This window comes from Acipenser ruthenus, chromosome 1 (genome assembly GCF_902713425.1).
Source record: "Acipenser ruthenus chromosome 1, fAciRut3.2 maternal haplotype, whole genome shotgun sequence".
Lineage (NCBI taxonomy): Eukaryota > Metazoa > Chordata > Actinopteri > Acipenseriformes > Acipenseridae > Acipenser > Acipenser ruthenus.
The window spans coordinates 1387623-1411500 of NC_081189.1; the positions used below are offsets into that span (position 1 = coordinate 1387623).

At 39.2% G+C, this 23878-nt stretch overlaps 1 protein-coding gene across 11 annotated transcripts in view; it reads right to left on the reverse strand.

Moving 5' to 3' along the window:
* The window catches only part of LOC131737435 (CUGBP Elav-like family member 4), a 233479-nt gene that overhangs the window by 203093 nt on the left and 6508 nt on the right, over positions 1 to 23878 (reverse strand). For all 11 annotated transcript variants that reach the window (XR_009329045.1, XM_059026421.1, XM_059026392.1 and 8 more), the window contains exon 2: positions 2862 to 2944. Coding sequence is in view for 10 of the 11 variants with exons in the window: in XM_059026421.1 (XP_058882404.1) it covers positions 2862 to 2944 (83 nt within the window). In the remaining variant the exon portion in view is untranslated. The remainder of the gene's footprint in view (positions 1 to 2861; positions 2945 to 23878) is intronic.

Consider the following 23878-nt stretch of genomic DNA (forward strand, 5'->3'; position numbering starts at 1 on the left):
ATTCCATCAAATCGGTGACTGTGGATGCACAGACTGCCAGCACAGGGCAGAAAAGGGATAGCTAAACTTTTAACATTTTATATATATATACATATTATATATACTGTGTGTATATATATATATATATATATTTTTTTTTTTTTTTTAATTATTATTTTTTACTTAAATATTGTTCCACAAAACCTCCATATTACAGCATTTTCATAGATCTCTGTGTACACAGATATGATTCTCTACAGAAATCCATTTGGTTTAAATGATCATTTCTTTAAATGATCATTTCTGCAGCATTTCCATGGTACTTCTATGTACTTTTTACATGGAAATTTAAGGTCCGTGTACAGCAGACCCCTTTAGGGGCCTACACTGAACTTGGTTTGGAAAACAGCAGGCAGAGTGAGCAATCATGGGAGGCTCTTTATAAATCTCTAGTGTGTTGTATTGTATTGAAAGGTACTGTCATGCTGTTGTTCTTTGTGTCTTTTCTTCTTTCTCTTGTTCTCTCTTGAAAGGATTCTGACTCGAATGCAGTCTTCACTTCTGACCTGTCTGCCTGGTTGAGTGGAACAGCAGAGAAATCAGGAGAACAAGGCAATACCCCAGACTGTACCATTCCTCCACAAGAGGCAACGGACTGCACTCTACATGCTTCAAGACTCTGGACGCTGGCTGGGCTCACCTGTGGGTTTATATTTGCTGTTAACATCAGTTTGCATTTGAAGATAAGAGGACAGATTGTTCACAGGCACAGCAACACGCAGATCAAGCACAGGGAAACAAAAGAAGAATGTGAAACTCCAATTAGCAATTTTCTACAGGGGAAACTTCTCCCCTCTGCCCCCTCCTCTCCCTCCTCCTCCTCCTCTCTAAGAAAACGCCTGCACACAGTTCCTGTGTGAATCAGCTCAAGCAAACAGAAAAGTCGGCTTATCAAAGCCTCCCACACTGCCAAGCGCCTTCGCCAACAATCCCAAACATGCCAGGGGGCTGCGTCCCATAATCCTCTGCCAGAGAAACACCGCTGACAATGGCAACGTGTGTCAGGAAACTGATTTGTCTTTACATTATAATTGGCTGACTGTCAAATAGTCAAAGATTTAGTTTTTCTTTAAAACTAGCAAGAAACAACATACAGTAGGTGCATAACCCACGATACCAAACCCCCCTTTTTTGTTTTTTTTACTGTTATTTTCTAATCAAATCCTGCAAATGATTTCCTTCATGAGGCTGGCCATCATCATTCATGGAATAGCTGTTGTATCCTCAACGTACCCCTTCACAGCTGCTAGCTCAGCATTATCAGTTGCAAAGATGTTCACTTTATTATTTTTTTCTATTAAGAAACCTGAGTTATTTAACAAAGGCAAGGCAATATAAAAATTGCAAAGTATTCTCATCATTAACTGTCTCCCCTTCTTTAATGAGATCATGTGCTATCCCACGCTGCAGCCAAGTCTGTGCTAGGGACTTATTACTGACCTGTATCCAGCATCTCCAGTGGCTAATAAAGGGTTCTCTTACTTATCATCTGCTTAATAGCAACTTATTAAAGTCCCAGTCATTATTACTCCTAGCCCTGCTTTGGATCCCTGTTAGAATCATTTGTAATGGGATACAGCAGAAAGTAACACTGGGTTCTTCTCCAGGTTATTGCCAAAACAGATAGGCAGAAGTGTTTGGAGTTCATAGCAACATTTGAGAAGTGTTGTGTGAAAACTAGAGGACTGCTCGGTAACAATAGGTAAGAACAGGATATAAAAGGGCCTTCAAATCAAGTCAAATACCATTCTTATCCTGTGCTTATTACACATTCATATTTCAATAAATATTAAAATGAAAATGTAAATATAAAGCAGGAAAATGTTTTGGCCAATGCCTTCAACAGGGTTGTTTCCCTAACATTTCAATGTCTTTGTTATGGATGATTAAAGGGCAAACAAGAAAAACTGAGGGTGTGCTTCCCTAAATGATCTCAATCATTAATAACAAAAAAGACATACTTCAAACGCCTGATCATAAATCCTGAGATAAACCCAAGAAGTCAAATAAAGGCAGTAGCCAAAATGTTTTGCTTATCTGACTGTGATTAATAATGTTGTTTTAACAAAGGCCAAAAGATACACACACACACACACACACACACACACATACACACGCACACACACACACACACACGTGCCATTAGAGATGCTGACCTTTACAACGTTGCAAAGGTACAAACAATCGTGATGTCATCATCAACCTTCAACTGTCAAAGGCTTCAGCACAAACCCAGGGATTTCTCCTTCTGTTTCCATGACGACAAGCCAAACGGTCCCCCGAGGCATCATTAAAACACAACTTTTAAAATCAGAGAGTGCAACGTTTAAAAAGCCACCACTGAATTGCATTCAGCAGCAACACTGGAACAGCATAAATATTACAGTCGGCGTTCACGTCCCTCGGATCTGGTGGGCCCATGTGAGAAACGTTTAACAAGTCCTGGACTCTCTGTCAAGTCTGAAAACTATCCCTGCCAGCCTTCACCATATACAGTATAAGTATATATGAACCAAGAAGCACGAGTGCACCCTTCCAGAAGCTTGCCACTGTATTTTTGCAGTTTTACAATGCTGTTCCCATGGTTACACTATGCATTTACCATAATTTACCCTGCCTTGCCATGTTTATTAATATGCTTTACCACACCTCGCTATTCTTTACAATGCTTTCACTGTGCTTTATTAAAATGTTCTCTCCATTTTCTATGGTAACCCTTTCTAAAGGGCAGTGCCATGCCCCTGCTCCTGCTTCTGCTTGTTCCAGCAGCACTGCAGCCCCACACAGCTCCCACAGACAGGCAAAGGGTTTGCATGACCTACCCCTGGCAAAGTCTTCTGCTCGTGCAGGGCGCTCTGAGCTTTCAGGGCCGACTCTCTGGCGCAGTATGTGAGGAAGGCGCAGCCTGCAAATGTAAAAAGGAGAAGGGCATTGGAGCTGAGTGAGGCAGTGAGAGAGAGACAACGAAAGAGAAGAGACAGAGAGAGAGAGACTTATACATAGATATACAAACACACACACACACACACACACATCGTGCCAGGTAGCACAACTGCCCATCCATGGATAGATCTGTCGCTTCAGCCACAGTCCAGGAACAGCTGTCTGTCTGACTGTCTGTTCATCCATCAATTCACATATAAAATCTTATTGCAATGTACTCCTGCACAAGCACAAGAAGGTGTAGTATTGCTGTACATAATGAGAGTCTGATAAAACACAGCAGCGTACAAAACAGATACAATCAAGGTAAACAAAGACAAAGCAAAGTCAATGTATAGGTAAAAAAAAAAAAAAAAAACGCACTAAAAAATTCAGCCTAGATTATTTAGTCATACTCACTCCCATACAAAGCAGCTTCAAATTACATTTTATTGAGTATATACTAAAATGTACATTGTTTCTCTGTATATCTGGCTTTACCTGGTTTTGAACTTGCATTGACCTCATCTGGAGAATCCGAACGGCTGAGACTGAATAGCCTTCCTAATTCCATTGAAATCATGTGACAACATGACCCTTCAACTCTACCAGCCCCACCTACTGTATGTAGATATAGGTGGGGTATGCAGAGTTGAGTGGTCACAGTATCCTATGATTTGAATGGGACTGACTAATACTGTATCTAGAACTGAAACTTACTGTAACTTATTTGACATTTTTTGGGGCATCAATATACAAACTGAAATGGATGTGGGACAGACATAATTCCAAACGATCTCTTCTGCCTGTCCCACTCCGAGCAGATGTGGGTCCTCTGTGTATTACACTACATCTAAACTATTTGTTTTATCGCCTCAAAACATTTTGTATTTTATAACCTGTTTATTTGGACTTTTTTTGTTCACTGTGTTTGGTAAGATAGCATAACTGGGACTCATCAAATCACATATGATAAGTGTTGTGTGTATCAGTGTAACTCACGCCCCACATGGTAAGAACATGTGTGAAGGAGGGAATAATATCCATCGTGGCCTCCGTTTTCTCTGTGACCTAGACTGAGTCGAGAGCCCTGGGAGAGGTCACGAATCGATAGCATCATGAGCAGACCCACTAAAATTAATGACTACAAAACAACAAACACAGCAACTCTTTTTATATAGAGCAGACATAGCTTTTAAACACTGTCACATTAAAAGAGATAAAGATTCATGAAACTATGGATCATCATATCAAGAAAAATCTCAATGGAAGAGGTGGTGATCCATCTCCATTGGACTCACAAATCTCACCAGGGCCAGGCCAAGGAAGCTGATCCGCCACACACTGTCCTCCACATTGGGGGTCTGTGACGATCGATGGAGAATGTGGGGGTCAGCCAGATCACACTGGGGGCAGCTGAGGAGCTTCTCCTCCCAACGGGAGGGGCCAGCTTACTGTGCTTGGTGTGGGTTCATTGTGCACTTACAGCACTGAAGTCCAGACAAAACCGGATTACCATTTTCATTGTAAACACAACAGTTAAATGTTAACAATGCTTTAAAGTACTGTAAGTACTGGCTGAAGGCCTATTTGTTCTATCAAGCCTTTGGAGTGTGAATATTTACATACAGACGTATGGTAAAAACATGAAGAAGAAGAAGAAGAAGAAGAAGATGAAGAAGAAGAAGATGAAGAAGAAGAAGAAGAATATGAAGAAGAAGAAGAAGAAGAAGATGAAGAAGAAGAAGAAGTACTAGTAATAGTAGTCGTAGCAGTAGCTTTGCTTTAATTGTAAAACAGTCTAGGTTAGGGACGGTATTGATTTGTTTATTTATCGTTGTCAGCCAATGCAATCTCCGGAATCAAGCATTTCATTCACAAAGTGCCAGGGAAGACAGTGCAAGCTGTGAGCAGACAGAATAACACCACCGATACACAGAACAAACACAGCTCAACATGATGAGAAGAACAGCAATTAACACAGCTGAGCACCATCGCCACTACATATATCAACCTGGGTCTACATACTGAGCCTCTACTGGCAAGAGGCTGCAGATTCAGGTACAATAAGAACATGCACATATTGGGGATCTGAATACTGCTGCTGTTTAAAATCATTAAAATACATACAACACTGACTGTATTTAGATTAACTGCCATAAATAAACCCCAATTTGTAATAAACAACTGTTATGGAATATCGATATTCCAAAGCAAAGAACTCCTTTCATTAACTGAAATCTGTAGGACAGGCAGTTCTGATAGCCAAAGCCTACAATAAATACGCTCTTGAAATGCTTGTCATGAGAAAATACACTTTTAAAATGTATTTTATAATGTACTGTATTTAAAGAAAAAAATGCAATAATACTGTTGAAGATGTGAGCAAGCTTTTAGTTAGGCGGTATCAATGGCAGCGGTGTGTCTTAACCCGCTCAGTTCTAGAACGCCCGTGCGCGCCATCGCGAGTTCTAAGAATGCCTGCTGGAACTTCTCTGCACGCTGTTCCTACCGACAGGCTCCCACAGGCACCTGAGAGTTAACTGTCCTGCTGCATTCCAGGTCACATTAAGTACTGCCAGCAGCACTAGATCAAGCTGTTGATAAGATTCTGTATACTGAATGTGGCCTTGAGAAGTTCACATTATCTTTTTTCTTGAAAGACATCGATCCCAAACCAGGCCCATTCTCAATAGCAGCCAAGAAACCTGAACGGAGACTGGAAATATCTGCACATCGGGGGAGGGGGGGGGGGGCGGGGGGGGGCTTTCATTACAGCATGGAGGAGGCTCCCGTGGGTTTCTGAGGAGCTCCTGTCCTCTTGCTGGGGTGTGATTGTGAATTTAGAAACAATACTGGGGTTTATTCTCCTGCTCTAATTCCATTTATAGAAAGCAGTTATTTCTAGAGGTTGGAGCCAGGAGGAAGTGTGGTCTAGCAGTTAGGGCTAAGAGTAAAAGCACAGCAAAAATTAAAAAAAAGGATATATTGGATACCTTTAGAAACGCTCATGCTTTTCAACTGGTAAAAAAACAAACACACAAACAAGAGGACAGCAGATGAGATGGCAGCTGATCTCTGGGGAACACTATCTTGTCACTTTGATCCTCCCATCTCTTGTTCTAACCCTGCTCAGAGGTGCACTAGAGACAGGTATTGATAGATTCCCACAAAAACAGAGGCTATTAATCCTCGATAAACCCCATCCATGGGCTGTCCTTCAGGACCCCGTGATGAAATGCATAGATCAGACCTGGCATGTGACACATGTGAGGGAACTCAGCCCTCATTGTGCATTATTAGAAACTGTATTTTAAAAGGGAGATTTCCATGTATTCAGGTGATTGATCATTGTCATGGATTTTTCTGTTACAAAAGACACTCTGTCTTTGACATCTGCTGCCCCTATTCAATCTGGAGATCCAGTTCTGACATTGCTTGATGTATTGTATCTAGCTTAATCAAGCTCTTCTGTTTAAGTCCTCTGCTATTTACCTGAAGCTATTCTTATACAGAGAGAGTGGGTCGTTCCTGTACTGAGGCTTGTGTTTTCAAAACGTGTGCACTTCAACAGACCCTGGGTTCCAATAAACACAGGGTTTTCTAACAAAACTTCAAAATCTTTTTTTTTTTTTGTGGGGGGTGGGGGGGGTGGGGGAGTTTGCAATTTGTTTACTGCAAATTGTCTTTTGTTGAAAGATTAAAAACCTTAACTAATGGGTCTTGGCAGTTAGGGGATTAGAAAAAAGGTTCAGAAAGAAGTTATTAAAATTGCACATTTGTAGTCATTTCCAAAAGAAAAATGAAATTGTATTTTAATATTTTATATGGTACTGTAAATGGTTTAACTCAGCGTTTGTCTGTTTGAGTGAACTGTAGCATGACAGGGCAGTGCTGGGCAGTGGAATGAGATGAAACAGCTTATATATATATACACACACACACACACACACACACACACACACACACACACACACGACTCTTAACTCTCCTGCACTTCTCTATAGGTCTCGAATGTGCAGTTTTGATTGAAACACATGTTATAGCAAACCTGTATTTTCATTTTAAAACATGATGTCTGGAACTACACTCGATTAAATAAAGTCCTCAGTTTGCTTCCCTTGCCTTCTGGGAACTTTTTTACAGCTTTACTTCCCATTTCAAGCATGTCAGTCATTTGGGCTGGTACTGGATTGGTTACTGACAGGATAGAAGGTCCTGATAGGGTGGGGACAACTGTACTCTACAGGTGCAATGAAGTGCAAGACCCTCTGAAAGGAAGGCATGCAAACAGAGATTCATTTCACCTTGTGTAGTTGTGTAGAACCAGGTATGAGGTTTTATAATGAAAAGAAACATTTTCTATAGTAAATGGATGTGCCAGGTGCGGATCTTTGAATTGATGTCCACTTCTGGTTTTGTAACGAAACAAAACAGCGAAATGCCTGCACTCAAAATGTCTTTATTTTTATTGAATTTAAAACAAACAGGAACATGTTTCGGTCCTACCGCCCGTCCTCAGCGTGTATCGAGTGTGTAACCCTACTTACATTACATAGGTGATTGAAATCACTACATCATCACCAATTAAAAACAACAATCAATGTGAACAGCAGATTATACAATTCAGAATTAGAACAATCACTGACATTATGTATCTAATGAATGCATCGTCAAGGCAAACCATCTCTTTCCCCCTTGGTTCCATGACACTGCAAGGAAAGACTGGTGCCTCTTTGTTCATACCACTGTTAAACTATTGGTATGTCACTATAGTGTAGTACCATGTCATCAATGGCTCATGCTAGTGCACCTGCCCGTGTGTTTAGCATGGTGGTAAAGGAGCATGACACCACTCTATAAGCACGAGTCTGTGATTGCAGGTAAGAACATTTTCCAACCAAATGAATTCCTTCTTTCTATATACATTGAAATCACTTCACTTCCCAGCTGGCATTATGGATCACTGTGGGAAACTGGTCTCTGAGGAACTAAGTTACCTAGTAATGAGTGTCCAAAGTGCAGGGCGCTATGATTGGGTTGTAAACTGCAGCAAATAAATAAATAAATAAATAAATAAATACAAATAATAATAAAATGTTGGCAAAACCAAAGACTGTAAACTTATTTTATTGTGAGGAAAATATTAGAGGTACAGTAGGTGGATAAATGTATAAATGTTCCACTATGGCTGAGTCTGCAGTATATATTTAATATATGAATCAGTCAAGAAAATAAGTGAGGCAAGGTTGGATAGTAAATACAACTTTATATAATTTGTTCAAATATAGCTGATACAGCACACGTAAATAAATACTGACTTATATATTTTGTTTAAATATAGCCCATACAGCATAAGTAAATAAATAAATGTTTTTGAAGTTCATACCGTATAGTTAGCAAAGTTTTTCTCTGTCTCCGTCTGGTTTGCTGACTGCTGCATAATCCAGTTTATATCCCACCCGTCATTTGTTTTCGTCAAGTTGAATTTGTTTGAATTTCAGAAAGTTCGTAAACAGTGACAATGATGTTTCAATTACCATTTTACTGTTTGGAGCATCTTTATTTTGAAGTATGTTTTGTAATACATTTCTGTTAACTCAGAGAATCTGTGTTCAGCCATTTTTTTCTTGTGAAGAGTGCAGGGCAGAAAGGTGTTCCTTTGAAAGGGGGTCGAACTGACAGTGATGTGAACCAATCACATGACAGATGGAGACTATTGCTCAGTGGTGTAAGGATGTTAGGGCAATAGTTCAATCTATTTTTCCTCTTATGATAAGGTTTTAACCAATCAGAGGCCAGGATCACTGATTCATTATATATAGTACACCCTCGCTATAACGAACCTGTCGTTCATTACATCGAGGGGTTTGTTAAAAATACCGAATTGAAGATGAAGTTTTATTCAGAATCAATCGGACACGAAGGGTTTCAAAGTGCAGCAAATCTTAACATGCAAGAATCCCAAACTGATCTTTCATTCCAAATCAACCCGTCATGAAACGCTTGATAGGAAAGGTTTGTTGTTGTTGTTTTTCCTTTAATCAGTTTTGCTTTGCCGCATGGTTGTTGAACAAGCCAAAAAACAGAGTGCTTTTTGACAACCTATATTCATGACAGAGATATGCCTGCGTTACTGCTTTTTTCAAACAATTACTATAGTTTGCAATATAGTTTGCAACATAACATTATTTTCATTTGGGAGGCATTACACAGTGCACACTTTTTATTAAGAGCTGCCTTCACTGCAAAGGTGGCATCCTGTGCGTACAAACCGCAGTGTTGACAGTATGTGTTTGTATTATCTTTTGTTGTTTTTTTTATTTGGGGTCCAGGGGTCAGGTTCGTTATAGCCGAAGGTTCGTTATAGCGAGGGTGTACTGTATATATAAATGGACATGGAACCAGTGGTAGGCAGGCAGACACAGTTTTATATTGGAAAGGAATGGGATCTAGTTCCTCAGACTGGTGTAATAGTGCACATTAGGGGTGGAAATCGTGTAGAGTTGGAACGTTTAAACGTTAATAAAGTGTCAAACGTTTTTAATTTTGCTTAATCGTTTAAACTTTGTCAAAAATGTGCAGGTCAAATATTAAGAAGCGTCTGACTGCAAATGACAGCTAATCAGTTTTTATTTGTTATTTTATTACTTCCTACCTTTGTCACGTGGCATCATTGTCATTGGATATTCACCTCCCTAGGGTGGAGGAGGTGGGGCCCAGACATGCAAGCGAAATGTGAGGAAATGTGATACAATTCGGACAGAAAACATAACACGGTTCATTATCGCAAATGGCATGCAACCAGTTTCAATTGTGGAGGGTACAGGATTCAACTTTAATGACTTTTGTTGAGCCAGATTACAGAAGGCCGTATTGATTTTTTTTTTTTAGCAGTTTGAATACTTAGACTGCATAACATAATATTGTAGCGTTTCACGCAGTAGACAGAACAGAAGGAGACAACACGCTGCTTCCAGTTTCAAAGCTTTATTTAGGATCTTTCCGCACCATACAGATACCACTGCTCTAGCCACTTGCTCTCGACCGACCACAATGAGTGTGCAACGCCCCGTTTTATAACCTAGCCTCGCTCCTTTATGCTAATCGGGTGCCAGAGCGAACAGCTATCCCATTGGTCCCCGGCCGTACACTAGGACCAATGGGCACACACAACCAACAGCCAATGACAGGGACCAGGGCGCACCATGCGTGCAGGATAGCTCGCACAGCCACAGAGACAGAGCGAACCGCAACTACAGGGAATACAGACGAGGGGAAGAACACAATACAGCGGCATTAACAGCACAGACAGTAGAAACAAGAGGGAATACAGTACACAAACAATACACAGATCGCTACAATATCATAACATAATAATGCAATTAATGCTCACCCTCCAATCAAAACAGACCATTATCGTACCACCGATGCTATTTTTTTAAATATTGCTACACTGTTTTTATAAATGTATATATATATAGCTTAATTTAGTAATTTATTTAATTTAGTTATTTTTTCTGTCAAAAAATGGGCTTTTAAATAGGCTAAGCCTTCATTTTTCACGTACATACGAGATCGCAACATGTTAATAAGCGACTAATCTTTATTAAAGCGATAATTACAAATAAAGTGTTTTGCTGGACACACTGTTACAATGGTTATGATGAGTAACTGCATTTAAATTAATAAAGATGAGGAGTCGCTTCGGCATTTAAATGAAAAAGTAAGACACAATTTAAAAGCCCATTTAGTGGATTCACAGAAGAAAATGTAAATTAAACCAATTTTACTATTAACGCGTTTCTCAGTTGTGATTGAGATACACAAATGGATTAAGAGGTATCAACTGCTTTTAAGGAGAGTAGAAAAGCCGATGTAAAAGACCTATTTACAGACATATATGCAGTAATTTATATAAAGCTATTTATTTTAAAATGCTCAGAGCCCTTGCAGCTAACGCACTTCCCCCAAGATGTCCGACTTCCGTTTCTTCTGCTGTTGAGACCGCACATCGAGGGGGACGCGCACTACCCCCCTTACACAGCGTCTTTTCAAAATGTTTTTATTTTAACGTTTAAACTATATACGTTTACTGAATTAAACCGAGTCTAGCACCCCTAGTGCAGATGGAACATGTCAAGGTTTCTGTTCTTGCAACTTTGTTTTGCTTCATTCCATCCTACAGCCTTGGGCTTCCGAGATTTAATGTCTCTAAAAAAATTGAAACCAAAAATTCTATGTACAGATGCATGTTTTTATTTTGGCCGATGCTCTTTTTTTGGTCATTTGTTAAACTTGTTTGTATTGTTTGTAAATAATTGTATTTATTTATTTTATGTATTTATTTGATTTATATAGTGCCTTTCATACCATGGTATCTCAAAGCGCTTTACAGACAGTATGTATCCTGATCAAGAAACAGAACAGTATAATCACACAATTAAACAAAATACAATGATATTAATAATAACAATAAATAGCAAATATCTAGATAGGACCTTTAAAAAAAACACAGGAAATAAGTAAAAACAAATAAGAATAACAAATAAAATACAACGTTAGCAGATAAAAATAGATAACAGAAACTTTATATCTAGATTAGGTTAAAAAAGCTGATCTATAACAATGAGACTTTAATCTTGATTTAAAAATGCTGACCGAAGCAGCATCTCAACAACAGCTTAGGAGCATTAAAACAAAACGCACTTTCTCCCCTCCTTTTCAATTTTACCATTCGGAGGCACAAGAGTCCAGCGTGAGCCGACCTTAAAGTGCGCAGGGGTTTATATGGGGACAGAATCCCCCTATAAACCTCTACGCGGGCAGCAGTGTGCAGTAGTGGTTAGGACTCTGGACTCTTGACCGGAGGGTCGTGGGTTCAATCCCAGGTGGGGGTCACTGCTGCTGTACCCTTGAGCAAGGTACTTTACCTAGATTGCTCCAGTAAAAACCCAACTGTATAAATGGGTAATTGTATGTAAAAAAAAAAAAAAATGATATCTTGTAAAAATTGTAAGTCGCCCTGGATAAGGGCGTCTGCTAATAAATAAATAATAATAATCTCTCTCTGGTACTAAGCCATTTAGTGCTTTATATGCTAATAGTAAGATTTTAAAATCAATTCTAAAATGTATTGGAAGCCAGTGCAATGAGGCCAGCACAGGAGTTATATGAGCCTGTTTGTTCGTTCTAGTCAAACCCTCGCTGCTGCATTTTGAACAAGCTGTAGACATGATAAGACAGGATGTGGAAGTCCAGCAAATAAAGCATTGCAATAATCAAGTCTTACTGAAACGAAAGCATGAAGTAGTTTCTCAGCATCAGCCAAAGAAAGAAAAGACAGCAGTCGTGATGCAGTAGCACACTGGTAACGTTAACTCTTGTGTCTTAGCTAAATTCCAACTCTACTCAGAATTGATGGTCTGGCTATCCCCCTGTCCCTTCTCTCAAAAAACCCTCCGTTCCCCCCACCCTCCCAAGAGGAAACAGGACATCCCTCAGTGGAGCAATCACAAAGAAATGTCTCCAGTAATTGCATACCTCCAGGGTATACAAAGCTGGGACTCAGTGGGGCAATTACAACAAATAATGAATGCCTTGTTGTTACTGTCTGCTACTTTAAAAATGCCGATGCATAGTCGTAAATATACATGTATAGATTTATTATGAATACATGAATACATATGCATGCACAAACAGACATGCATAGAAATGCTCTGTTTTACACACGTATGTAAACACAGCACACCAACGTTTACTCAAAGTCTAGCAGGAATGTGGGTAGCAGAGGAATGGCTATTTAAAGCGTTATGTTGATATATAAATAGCTTTCTTCCTCAGAGATTCATGGCTGGAGAACCTCCAGTCATTATACTTCCAACTCTACTCATCTTTATGTCTCCCAGTCCTGCTGTTAAGCGGTGAAGCAGAGGTATATATATATATATATATATATATATATATATATATATATATATATATATATATATATATATATATATATATAATTACCTTACCATATATATATATATATATATATATATATATATATATATATATATATATATATATATATATATATATATATATATATATATATGTATGTAAGGTAAATGGATGGTTATATTTAAGAGGCTGGCTCTCCCTCTGCTCCAGTTAAAGCTATCTATCATCTTTAAAACCACAAGTAAGTGAGTCAGATTTGGCGAGGGTTTTGAGTAGTTAGTACGTGTGTGTCCGTGCGAGTGTGTGTAGAAGTATTGTCCAAAATGGATGTGCACCACAATATTTAAGTAATTTTTTTGTAAATGATTGGATAGACAAAGTGGTTAATAAACCTATACCCCACTGGCGAAAGCCAAAGCTGTGGCTTCTTGTTGCACAGTAGAGCTAAACCCCATATCTGTTTATCTCACCTTCTACACTTGTGCAGTCTTCACTTCAGATAATTGTATTTTGATGGGCTAGTAACGAGATGCAAGGAGTCTGATCTGTTCTCACAAAGGTGAGACGAATGATCTAATTAGTCTCCCTCTCTTAACTTTAGTCTCTCACTGATGATGTAAAAAGTCTTTGTGGGGAACTAACTAGAAGCATCTAATAATGATCTTTAGTTGAGAAAATATTGCTATGAACTGAAACTTCACGTGATTGCACTTCACTTCACATGCATTTAAAGTATTTAAATGCACGTGCTGGGATTCAATTACTAATTAATTATTCACCTGAATCCCAGCACGTGAACTAAATCTGTAAAAGCCTGTGCTCACATATTATTAAATACTTTAAATGCACGTGAAGTGATGTGCAATCCCGTGCCTAAATACAATTATACATTTTAAATAACTCGTGCTACACACACCCATTTATATCCCGTGCAGCCATCTCTATACACCAACATTAACATACCACACGCAACATACAACACAGAAATGCACACAGGGGCGCGAGGCACATTGCCACAAGGATGTAACGGAAAAACAGAAACAAAATAATAATTGAATCCAAATAGCACGAATGATACGTAACTTCTGTACACCCTGTTTGTTTAATGCTTCCTTTATGAAAGTAAGATGTTGCTGATGTGGGACTTCAACAAGCTCAGACCAGCAGGCAGATCAGACAGTAGTCTTATCCACAGAAATACACATGCTTCTGTCTAACCAGGCCCAACATGCATAGGCCCACAAACGTCGTTCCCATCCCAAAAGCATGTTTTGAATGAGCGCTGCTCACCGGTGCAGGCCTGTAGCCATGCATTCCTGCCCAGATTATGCAGCAACGATGCAATTAATAAGCTGATTGAAAAGAGGCACTTACTGTGCAGAGTATCATATAAAGACAAATTCAAATAGATATAATGTGTACTGAAGCCTCGACCCCAGTGCACGCCAGTAAATCTCTCACTAAAACTGGAAACCTGGTATCAACAGACCTGCTTACACTGAAGACAGCAATAGGCAGCATCCGTCACCTGCACCCACTAATATATTGGTGCACAGGATGCTCTGAACAATGCGGCAGGGCACAAAGACGGCAGCGATGCGTTCTTTTGATGAGAATGAAAAATGCAAGAGTTTATCTGAGGTGTTATGGAATTTCTGCCCGCAGCCTCCTGGAAGAATCAAGTTTACAAGATTTTTCTTTGTTCAATAGATGCTCTCTCTCTTTCTATTGTTAAGCACTAATGTGCCATATTTTCAAAGTGTTTACTTCAGTCTTTAAACTTCTATTTTTTTAAAGAGGTAAAACGCCTGTTTATTTTACAAAACAGGAACCAAACAGCTGAGTTATATACTGGGATTTCAAGTTCTCTTCAGCACTCTTGAGGAGTTTTGTTTCTCATAAACAGGATTTTTTTTTCTTTCTTTCCACTTTGAAAACATGGCCCAGTATTGCAGTAATGCATTGAAGTTATGAGTATTTCAAATTCAAATTTAAATGTATTGGCATGAGAAGTCATACAAGCATTGCAAAGTTAATATAGTAACTGTAAAGAAATATTGAACATTATATATATATATATATATATATATATATATATATATATATATATATATATATATATATATATATATATACCCCTGTTAGGATCATTAAAATAGACCTTGTAATGCCAGTACAGTATTTTGACTCTGTTACAGTAAAGACACTGTGAACAGGGTACAGTATTAACCAGTAAGACCCCACAAACTTGTACTTTACTTGATCAAAAGTTATTGTATTTCTTGCTCTTATTGTATTACTTGTATTGTAACGCTTGAAATGTTTTTGCTTACGATTGTAAGTCGCCCTGGATAAGGGCGTCTGCTAAGAAATAAATAATAAAAAATAAATATGTGTTCCAGTTCCCAGTTCTGCTAGTGAAATTCTAACGTTCTAAATTCTGTCAGTAGAATCCCATGGCGAGAAAAAGAATCTTAGAAACGTAGCAATGTGTAACCCCCCCAGTCTCCCGTCCAGCTAGCGCCCTGCCACAGGCAGAGGTGGCAGGACCCACACTTCAGCTCAGCATCAGCTGTATGGCTTCTGACAGGCCAATCACGACCCTGCGTGGCTCTGCATTGATTATTAATACAGAGGTGTGGGAGGCTGGCTTTCACTGCAGCCCTACTCATATCTGGAGTCATTTACTACTCACTATTCATTTGTGAAGCAGCGATTGCATTACAGGCATGTCTGGAGAAACCATAGAAGGTTACTGACCTCGTGCAAGAGCAGCAGGAGTAACTTTCATAGAATTCTAACCATTTCTTTTATTATTGCTGGTGCCTTTTGTTCTCATTTCTATTGCATTTATGTTATACCTGCTTTCGGTATATGAGGTCATTTCAAATACAACTGTATAAAATTAAAGTTATAACTAACGGCAAGTTAATTCCTATCTAATCATCTCGCTGCTACCACACCACCTTGTGATCCTTCACTTAATGATTCCAATAGCATTCGACTGACATTTAATTCAATTGAAAACATAAACAAATAGCATATTTTCAATCATTTATAAGTTTGACAAAAAAAATATACGAGAATGTGTTGTTATAGTACACTGGAGCTCTAACACAGATTATTGATTTAAAAAACAAAATAAAATGAAATAAAATAAAATAGCAGCTTGGTTATCGTTCCTGGAAATGTAAAAAATAAATAAAAAAGTAGAGTGGTTTGTGTGGGACGCTCCATTCTAGTCCAGACCCTGTCACACACTTCATTTTATAAACAGAATGAGTATCAGTGTAGCTGAGCCCGTCTCTGCCTGGTCCTTTTCTGCAAAGCTGCAGCACATTGGAAGTCAAACTAGGTAGCAGATGAACGATGAGGCAGATTGGATAAAAAGGCTGCTTCTGTAGATTCTTGATTTAAAAAATAAAATAAAACCATAGAATCCTGGTTGTCTTTCCTGGCAATGTAAAAAAATAAATACATTTTAAAAAAAGCACTGTAGACCCCGACTGCTGAAAATAATGTGTGTGTGTGTGTGTGTGTGTCAGTGCCTATCCGTGTCTGTGCCTATGTGTGTGGGCCTTTGAGTTTGCCCATGTCTGTACTTGTGTGTGTTTGTGTCTGTGTCTGTTTGTATGGGTGTGTGTCTGTGCCTGTGTTGGTGTGTCTGTGTCTGAGTGTGTGTGCCTTTCTGTCTGTGCTTGAGTGTGTGTGTGTGTTTGTGAAGTCCTGTGCCTGTGTGTCTGTGCAGTGCGATGGTGTGCCTCAGTGTGCTTGTGTGCATGTCTGATAATCAGCGTGTGAGCTTGTGAGTGTTGAGGTGCTTTCGTCAGAAGCAGCACAGCAAAGACACTGACTCCAATGCAGTGGACAGACAAGACCGGTACCTTCAATGACAGCTTTTTAGGACCTTGGTGACACTGCAGCATCTCATACAGGGATGTCCAGTCCCCACTAGGGGAAACTAGTTAGGCCATAGAATATTTAGCGAGGTAGTGCTGTATCTGAGGCTTCCTTACTGCCGCAGTCTGAGTAACACAATTGAGGAGGTTCTGGAGGCTGACAGTCCAGATAGAAACTCCACTTCTCTCAAAACCAGAGACACAGGCATGAAAGGAGAGCTACAGGGGAGAAGGGGACAGCAGCAGGAACAACAACAACCACCACCTCTCCTGGGTCAGACATAATTATACACTGGGCTCGCTGCCATCCCTTAATGATGAAAGCATGACTCGATGTCTCCTCTCGTGTCTGGGACAGACAAGCTATCGCCAAGCGATGGCTAAGGAACGTGAGGGGCGGATTTGGACTATTATAAACAAAGGATCTCAATAGTTTAATGTTTTAAACATTAAAACATGTTGCATGTGTTTCATGTCCCAGTTGCTAGGAAAACAAACTACAAGTAGCCTAGGTAATGTAAGGGAAATTGTCGCTCTACTGGATCATCAGCAAATAAACTCACTGATTATTTATAAAAAAAATAATAATAATAATTATATTATATTATATTATATTATATTATATTATATTATATATATATATATATATATATATATATATATATATATATATATATATATAATTACTACACATACAGGTAGTGAACAAAAAATGGAAACACCAATGTAAAGTCACTTAATAGGGCGTTTGGCCACTATGGTATCCCACTCTGTGGAGTTCTCGGCAGACCGTTTTTGATGAAACTGGCTGCTCGCGCCCCAGGTTGAAATTTGCAGTCAATTGATCTGTAGTTGCTCACCTGTTTTGCCTTGCACTTCGAATTGATGCACGGATATCACGATCCTGGAGTATGCGCTTCCGCCCACTGTTGCCCTTTGCTGATGATGTCTTTCCCTTGGAGTTCCATGCCGACATCACCTTAGACACCGTTGCTCGTGAAACATCAGCAAGTTGAGCTGTCTTAGTCACTGAAGCTCCTGCCAAACGCGCCCCAACAATCACCCCTATTTCAAAGTCACTGAGGTCTCCTCTTGCAGCCATAATTATAGGCAACCAGGCCTGTCCAGCATTTTTAAACGTGACCCTAAGCATGCTGGGATGTTATTTGCTTAATTAACGCATGAGCCACACCTGTGTGGAAGCACTTTCTTTCAATATACTTGGTGTCCCTCATTTACCCAGGTGTTTCCATTTTTTTGTCCACTACCTGTATCTGTATCTGTATCTGTATATATATATATATATATATATATATATATATATATATATATATATATATATATATATATATATATATATATATATATATATATATATATATACATATATAATATGAATCAGTCCATAGAAATTCTGGCATATGATTGATTAAAACCTCGTCACATTACCAAAAATAGATCCAGCTGCTATTGCCACCGTGACTCTGCTTATGGCCATTGTGCATTGTGGATTTGATAGGCAAATTACGACATCATGCTGAACGTCCTTACTCTCTTTACAACAGAAAATGAATTAGAAAATATACCACGAAATATTCCAAACACTAAAATCATCATAAAGCTTTGCTTTCAGTGTTTTCTGACTTCCTAAAGTCCAAACAAATCCAGCTGGACGATGTAAATAAATACAACATTCACAAACGGACTCCTCCGAGAATTCTATGCCGCAGTGAGAAAGTCAGACAGACAGTTCTATGGCAAAAAAACTTTAATAGCTATGCGCTATGGACTTCAAAAACATTGCTTTCTTATTTCATAAAACAAATATGGACTGCAGACCTTGGATCATAGTGGGAAACTAAAGGCCCCTCAGGAAGAACTATAGTTCTTCCCACTGTTAGCCTCCGCCCCAGTCCATATTTACTATATAATATATATATAAATATAGATCATCATCTGAAATTCATCTGTACAGTACGGAAAAAAAACAAACTATTTGCAACCTTTAAGAAACACAAAGAAACGATATTGACTAAAAGAATGACTTTCCTGTTTCAAACCAAAAGTTGGCAAAGGATGGTATTATAATGTCTGACAGAGGAATATCAAAGCACTTCAGCAAAATTTGCATTCTAGTTTAATTTTCATTTTTATTATACTCAGCGAAACAAAGTGTGCAGATAAAAAGCAAGCAAAACGAATAAACATTCTCTTGATAGCAGCAAACGTGCTAAAAAGAAGAGCTAAAAGGAAGACAATCCCCTGCCTCCTAACTGCAGACCACTGCTGCAGCAAAGCAAGGATAACTCTTATGTATGCCCATTGAAATGCACTGTTCAGTACAAGACACTGAAAATATGCCATTATCTCGGGGTAACCATTCAGTAAATGTGATTACAATAACAATTTCCAAGAGTTATGGGTGATCCAGATCCTTATTGATGCCTGCTTATTGCCAAGAAAGCATTGAAATTTTGAAAAATGTACCGACTCCAAAGGCTTGTGATCCCCACAGCACAAGCAGACCACAGTTATGTATCACGCCACATAAAGCCTGTTGAAATAATCAAACTGCATATCTCAGCCCTGTGCGGTGCTTTAGCTGCATAAATACCTCAAATGCATTCACAGCCCAGTAAAGGTTAACAAGTGCCTCAGACCTGCAGCCCCTTATCAGAGTACAGGCCTATCTGCTTTGTTTCACAGCCCTTCCGAACACCATCCGCGGCTCTGGAGCTCTCAGGAGCTACAAGCCAGCGCTGAGCAAGCCTGTCTCTGTGACAAGCTCCCCTAATAAAAATGGAGATTACTACACGCCTGTCTGCACTGCCTCCAGTGCATCACCAGCCACGTCCCTCCGAAAAAAATCAAGTTGCCTTTATTTAGATATAAATGTATGTATTTATTTATTTATTTATGTATTTATTTATTTATTTATTTATGTGTTTTATAAAGGAGAGGTATAATAGTACTGGTCCCAGTTAGCATCTCAAAAACAAACACAGCCAATGGACCTCCACCTCCTTGCCATTAAGTCCTGGGCCAAAGCACGGACAGCTGAACTATGGGACACTATGAAGAAATTGTGTTCACCAGGTCTCCTGCACCATAAAAGGGTAATAGTGTAGCTGATGAAACAGTGAAAGAAATCTTGCAATCCGCTCTGTAATATACTGAGCTTTCACATGTGCAGTTGTGAAATGCACATGTCGCAGCAAACATTAATCTCAATTTCAAACTTAACTTCCTAGGTCATTCTCTCCACCTCTTCAACGCCTTCTTTCCCGTAATTAACCAACCAGATGCTTCTACTCTTAAATGACATGCTTTACAGTGCGTAACTTGCTTCCACTCTGAAGACACTGCTGAAGTGGAAATACAAGTCTTTGTGGATATTAACCCATTAGATCCCTTAGAAAAGATGACCATGGTATTTTTGCACTGTATTTTCTCAGTTTTACCACGCTTTTCACATAGTTGTGATCTGCATTTACCACAGTTTACTCTGGTTTGCCATGTTTATTAAAACCCTTTACTGCATTACTTTTCAAAATATTCAAATATTTAGATACCCCTTTGTAAACTTATGAACACCATTTATTTGCAAAATAAGCACAGGGAGTTGCCCTAGAAACAGACTGGCTCATTGGAGGGGTGTTGATATACCATTATCAAAACAGAAACACAATACTGTATTAAGTGTAAAACAGTGACAGCAGGTGACTAGAATGAAGCGTCCTTTTTCTGAGTTCTATGCAGTAAAGGATTCCTTTACCATACCTTGGTATTCTTTACAATGCTTCCCTGTGCTTTAGCATGCTTTCACTATGCTTTTGCTATGGTAAACCTTTATAACGGATACTGTAGCCAGATTCCTAGAACGGAATCATTTCTACATCTTGTAGTAAAGAATGGGTGCTATTTGCCAGAGGGGCGTTCTAGGAGTTGAGCGCCCCCAGGCGTGGTGAGATCTAAAGGGGTAAACATTCAACAACTTTATTTTCAACTATGGTTTTCAGGTTTAATTACCAATGAAGGTCAACAGTTTTTTAGCCGTAGTATATAAAGCTGATTAATTTTAAAAAGTCTTAAACCCACCAGTTTTCAAAATGAGGATCAGCCATCCCTGTAAATCAAACTCACTCTGCGTCTCTGCTGCGTTCCTGCATACAGATGTTCAGACAACTGAAGGTTGTATCGGCCCTCGACACTCAGTCAAGGACAGAAGCACACGCCCTTTACACTTCAGCTACAATTTACAGCTAATTCTCTCCTGCCCTCATCAAAGGACTCGGGCCCGCACATCAGCGCTTCGCAGACAGCTCTCTCGAGTGGTGGGACTGCATTGGGGCTGTCTATCACAGCTCCACTCTGACTCAGCACTGTGGTCCAGCTGCCCCGCCCCTAAACCATACAGCCACACTCCTGACAGAAGGAGAGGACCCCCGAGCCAGCCTGGACTGCAGCCCCACAGCAGGGACTCCACCTAGTGGACTTGCCATGCAGAGGACAAAACATGGTTTATCCACAACCCTGCTATCTGGATTCAAGAACACCTGGCGTGATGTCAACAGTGTTAAAGGTGTCGCACCCATGCTTCTATATAGCCTGCTTACTTTTCTTTCTACACAGCTGAAGAAGGGCTTTTGTCTGAAATGTCCTGGAATAAATACTTTTTAATCATTTAAACATTTTGTGTACATGCAAATAAATAAATAAATAAATAAATAAATAAATAAATTAGCTTAAGTTGTGTAAATGCAAAATCTATTGGACGGAAAAATATTTTGTCGTTCATGGGACGCACAGAATGGAAAGGGACACAGACATGCATATATTGTGGTAATCTATTACACTGCAGCAAAATGACCATAAAATACTTGCTTGTTTAAAAAAAACTGTTCTGTCAATGTAACAGCATTGATTAAGGTGCACTCCAGTCCTGTAGGTGGCAGCAATAAGCTATATTAAGGATGTTTACTTTTAGGCCCTGTCCACACTACATAACCGATCTCAAGAACCCTACTCAAAAACGTTTTAATCAATCCACCTCAAACTTTAGCGCCCACACTGAAGTACCGTTTCATGTTTAGTCGGGCGTAATGCGTACACACACTATTACTATTAAAATAGTTTGGTTACAGTTCCTAGCAGTGCAATGAACATTGGAAATTAGTACGATAGTCCCCACCACGCTCTGGATTTTATTTTAAAATAATGTGTTACGGCCCATATTAAAAGCCGCTTTCCAAGCTTGTGTACTGTGGTAACCATGGAGACTACAGGCCCAAGTTCTATACACATGCAAGAGGAGGGAGGAGTACATTTTAAAACAAACTATTAGGAGCTGGTTGGATTAAAAACCTGGACTACTGGATGTCGCCAAGGACCAAAGATGAGAACCCCTGTCTTAAGCAATGACTAACACCACACCTAGAAAGTCTCACTCTCTGACCTTGAATCTCACTCTCTGGGGCTGTAAATCTCACTCTTAAAGAAAGCCAACCTTTGGCTTCTCTGCCACTAGTTTAACAGGGATGTCCTGACAGGGTTTTTTAAACATAAAAATGAATACCTAGTACAGAGTGTACAGTGATAGCAAGTCAATTGTCAATCGGAGGTTTTTTGCTAAGCAGTCACGAGATTCTCATGAAGATCACCATCTGCATCGCAATCATCTGACTAGGAGTATTAAACACACGTAGATGAAGGCAACAAACACTGCTTAGAATCCCGTCTTGTTGTCATGCGAACGGTCTACTGTTAGTATATAACAGAGCAAAGAGTGTGTCTGTGTTTATATGTAGATCTACACACAGACACAGATTGTTTAAACTATGATCTGGCAGAGTTTAAACGCTCATAAAAATGTAACAAAATGCACATCCCTGGGGTTCACTAGCCTTTGTGTTAACAATAGTCTAGTATTTGATGGATGGGACGCAAACTTTTGGACATGTGCGTTTCAGGAACGCATGAACAGTGAACAGGCAGCAGTGTGGAGTAGTGGTTAGGGCTCTGGACTCTTGACCGGAGGGTTGTGGGTTCAATCCCCAGTGGGGGACACTGCTGTTGTGCCCTTGAGCAAGGTACTTTACCTAGATTGCTCCAGTAAAAACCCAACTGTAAAAATGGGTAACTGTATGTAAAATAATGTGATATCTGTATAATGTGAAATACTGTATAATGTGATATCTTGTAACAATTGTAAGTCGCCCTGGATAAGGGCGTCTGCTAAGAAATAAATAATAATAATAATAATGAACAGAAAAGCTAGCACAACCAAAACATGACTCAGTGCTTGGAAATTCTGCCCTCTGATTGGTTAAAACCTCATCATTAGGAGCAAAAATAGATTGAACTAACATCCTTACATCACAGGGCAATAGTCTCCCTCTGACATGTGACTGGTTCACATCACTTTCAGTCCCGCCCCTTTTCAAAGGAAAGTCCTCCACCTACACTCCTGACAACAAGAGAAAATGGCAGAATGAAAAAACTGCTGAACAGCGATTCTGTGACTCAGGGGTGAAATTCTCAACAAAAAAGTGCAGGTACTCGCATGCACAGCCAGGTGTACACATTTAACAACTGACAATTTGAGTGTCAATGAATAATCCTTTTAAAATGTAAACATATCGGTACACGATACATTTATAAATACAAAACAAGCCTTCAATAACTGATCAATTATAACTAATTCACCATAAACAAGGAAGCTGAAAATACCTTAAATGACAAGCATTAAGAACAATTACACTATGCAGTAACTGCTGTAGAGAGGGATGCGTTTCAAGATATCCTAAAAAAGGGATGATGTTATAAAAAATGGTATACAATAAAAACAGTGCTTTGAAAAAATGATACAAAAAAGGTCCAAGTCAAACAATGCACAATATAGGCTAAAATACCCCTCACATTTATTATGTAAAAGGGCTCTACTACTATTAATGATGTCCTGGTCATTTTAATCTCCATAGTATTCTCTGAAATCATCCCCATACTTTCCAGGACCTGGCCATGCTACAATAATAGCCTTGGATTAGAACATATATCCCTGTTTCTTTTAT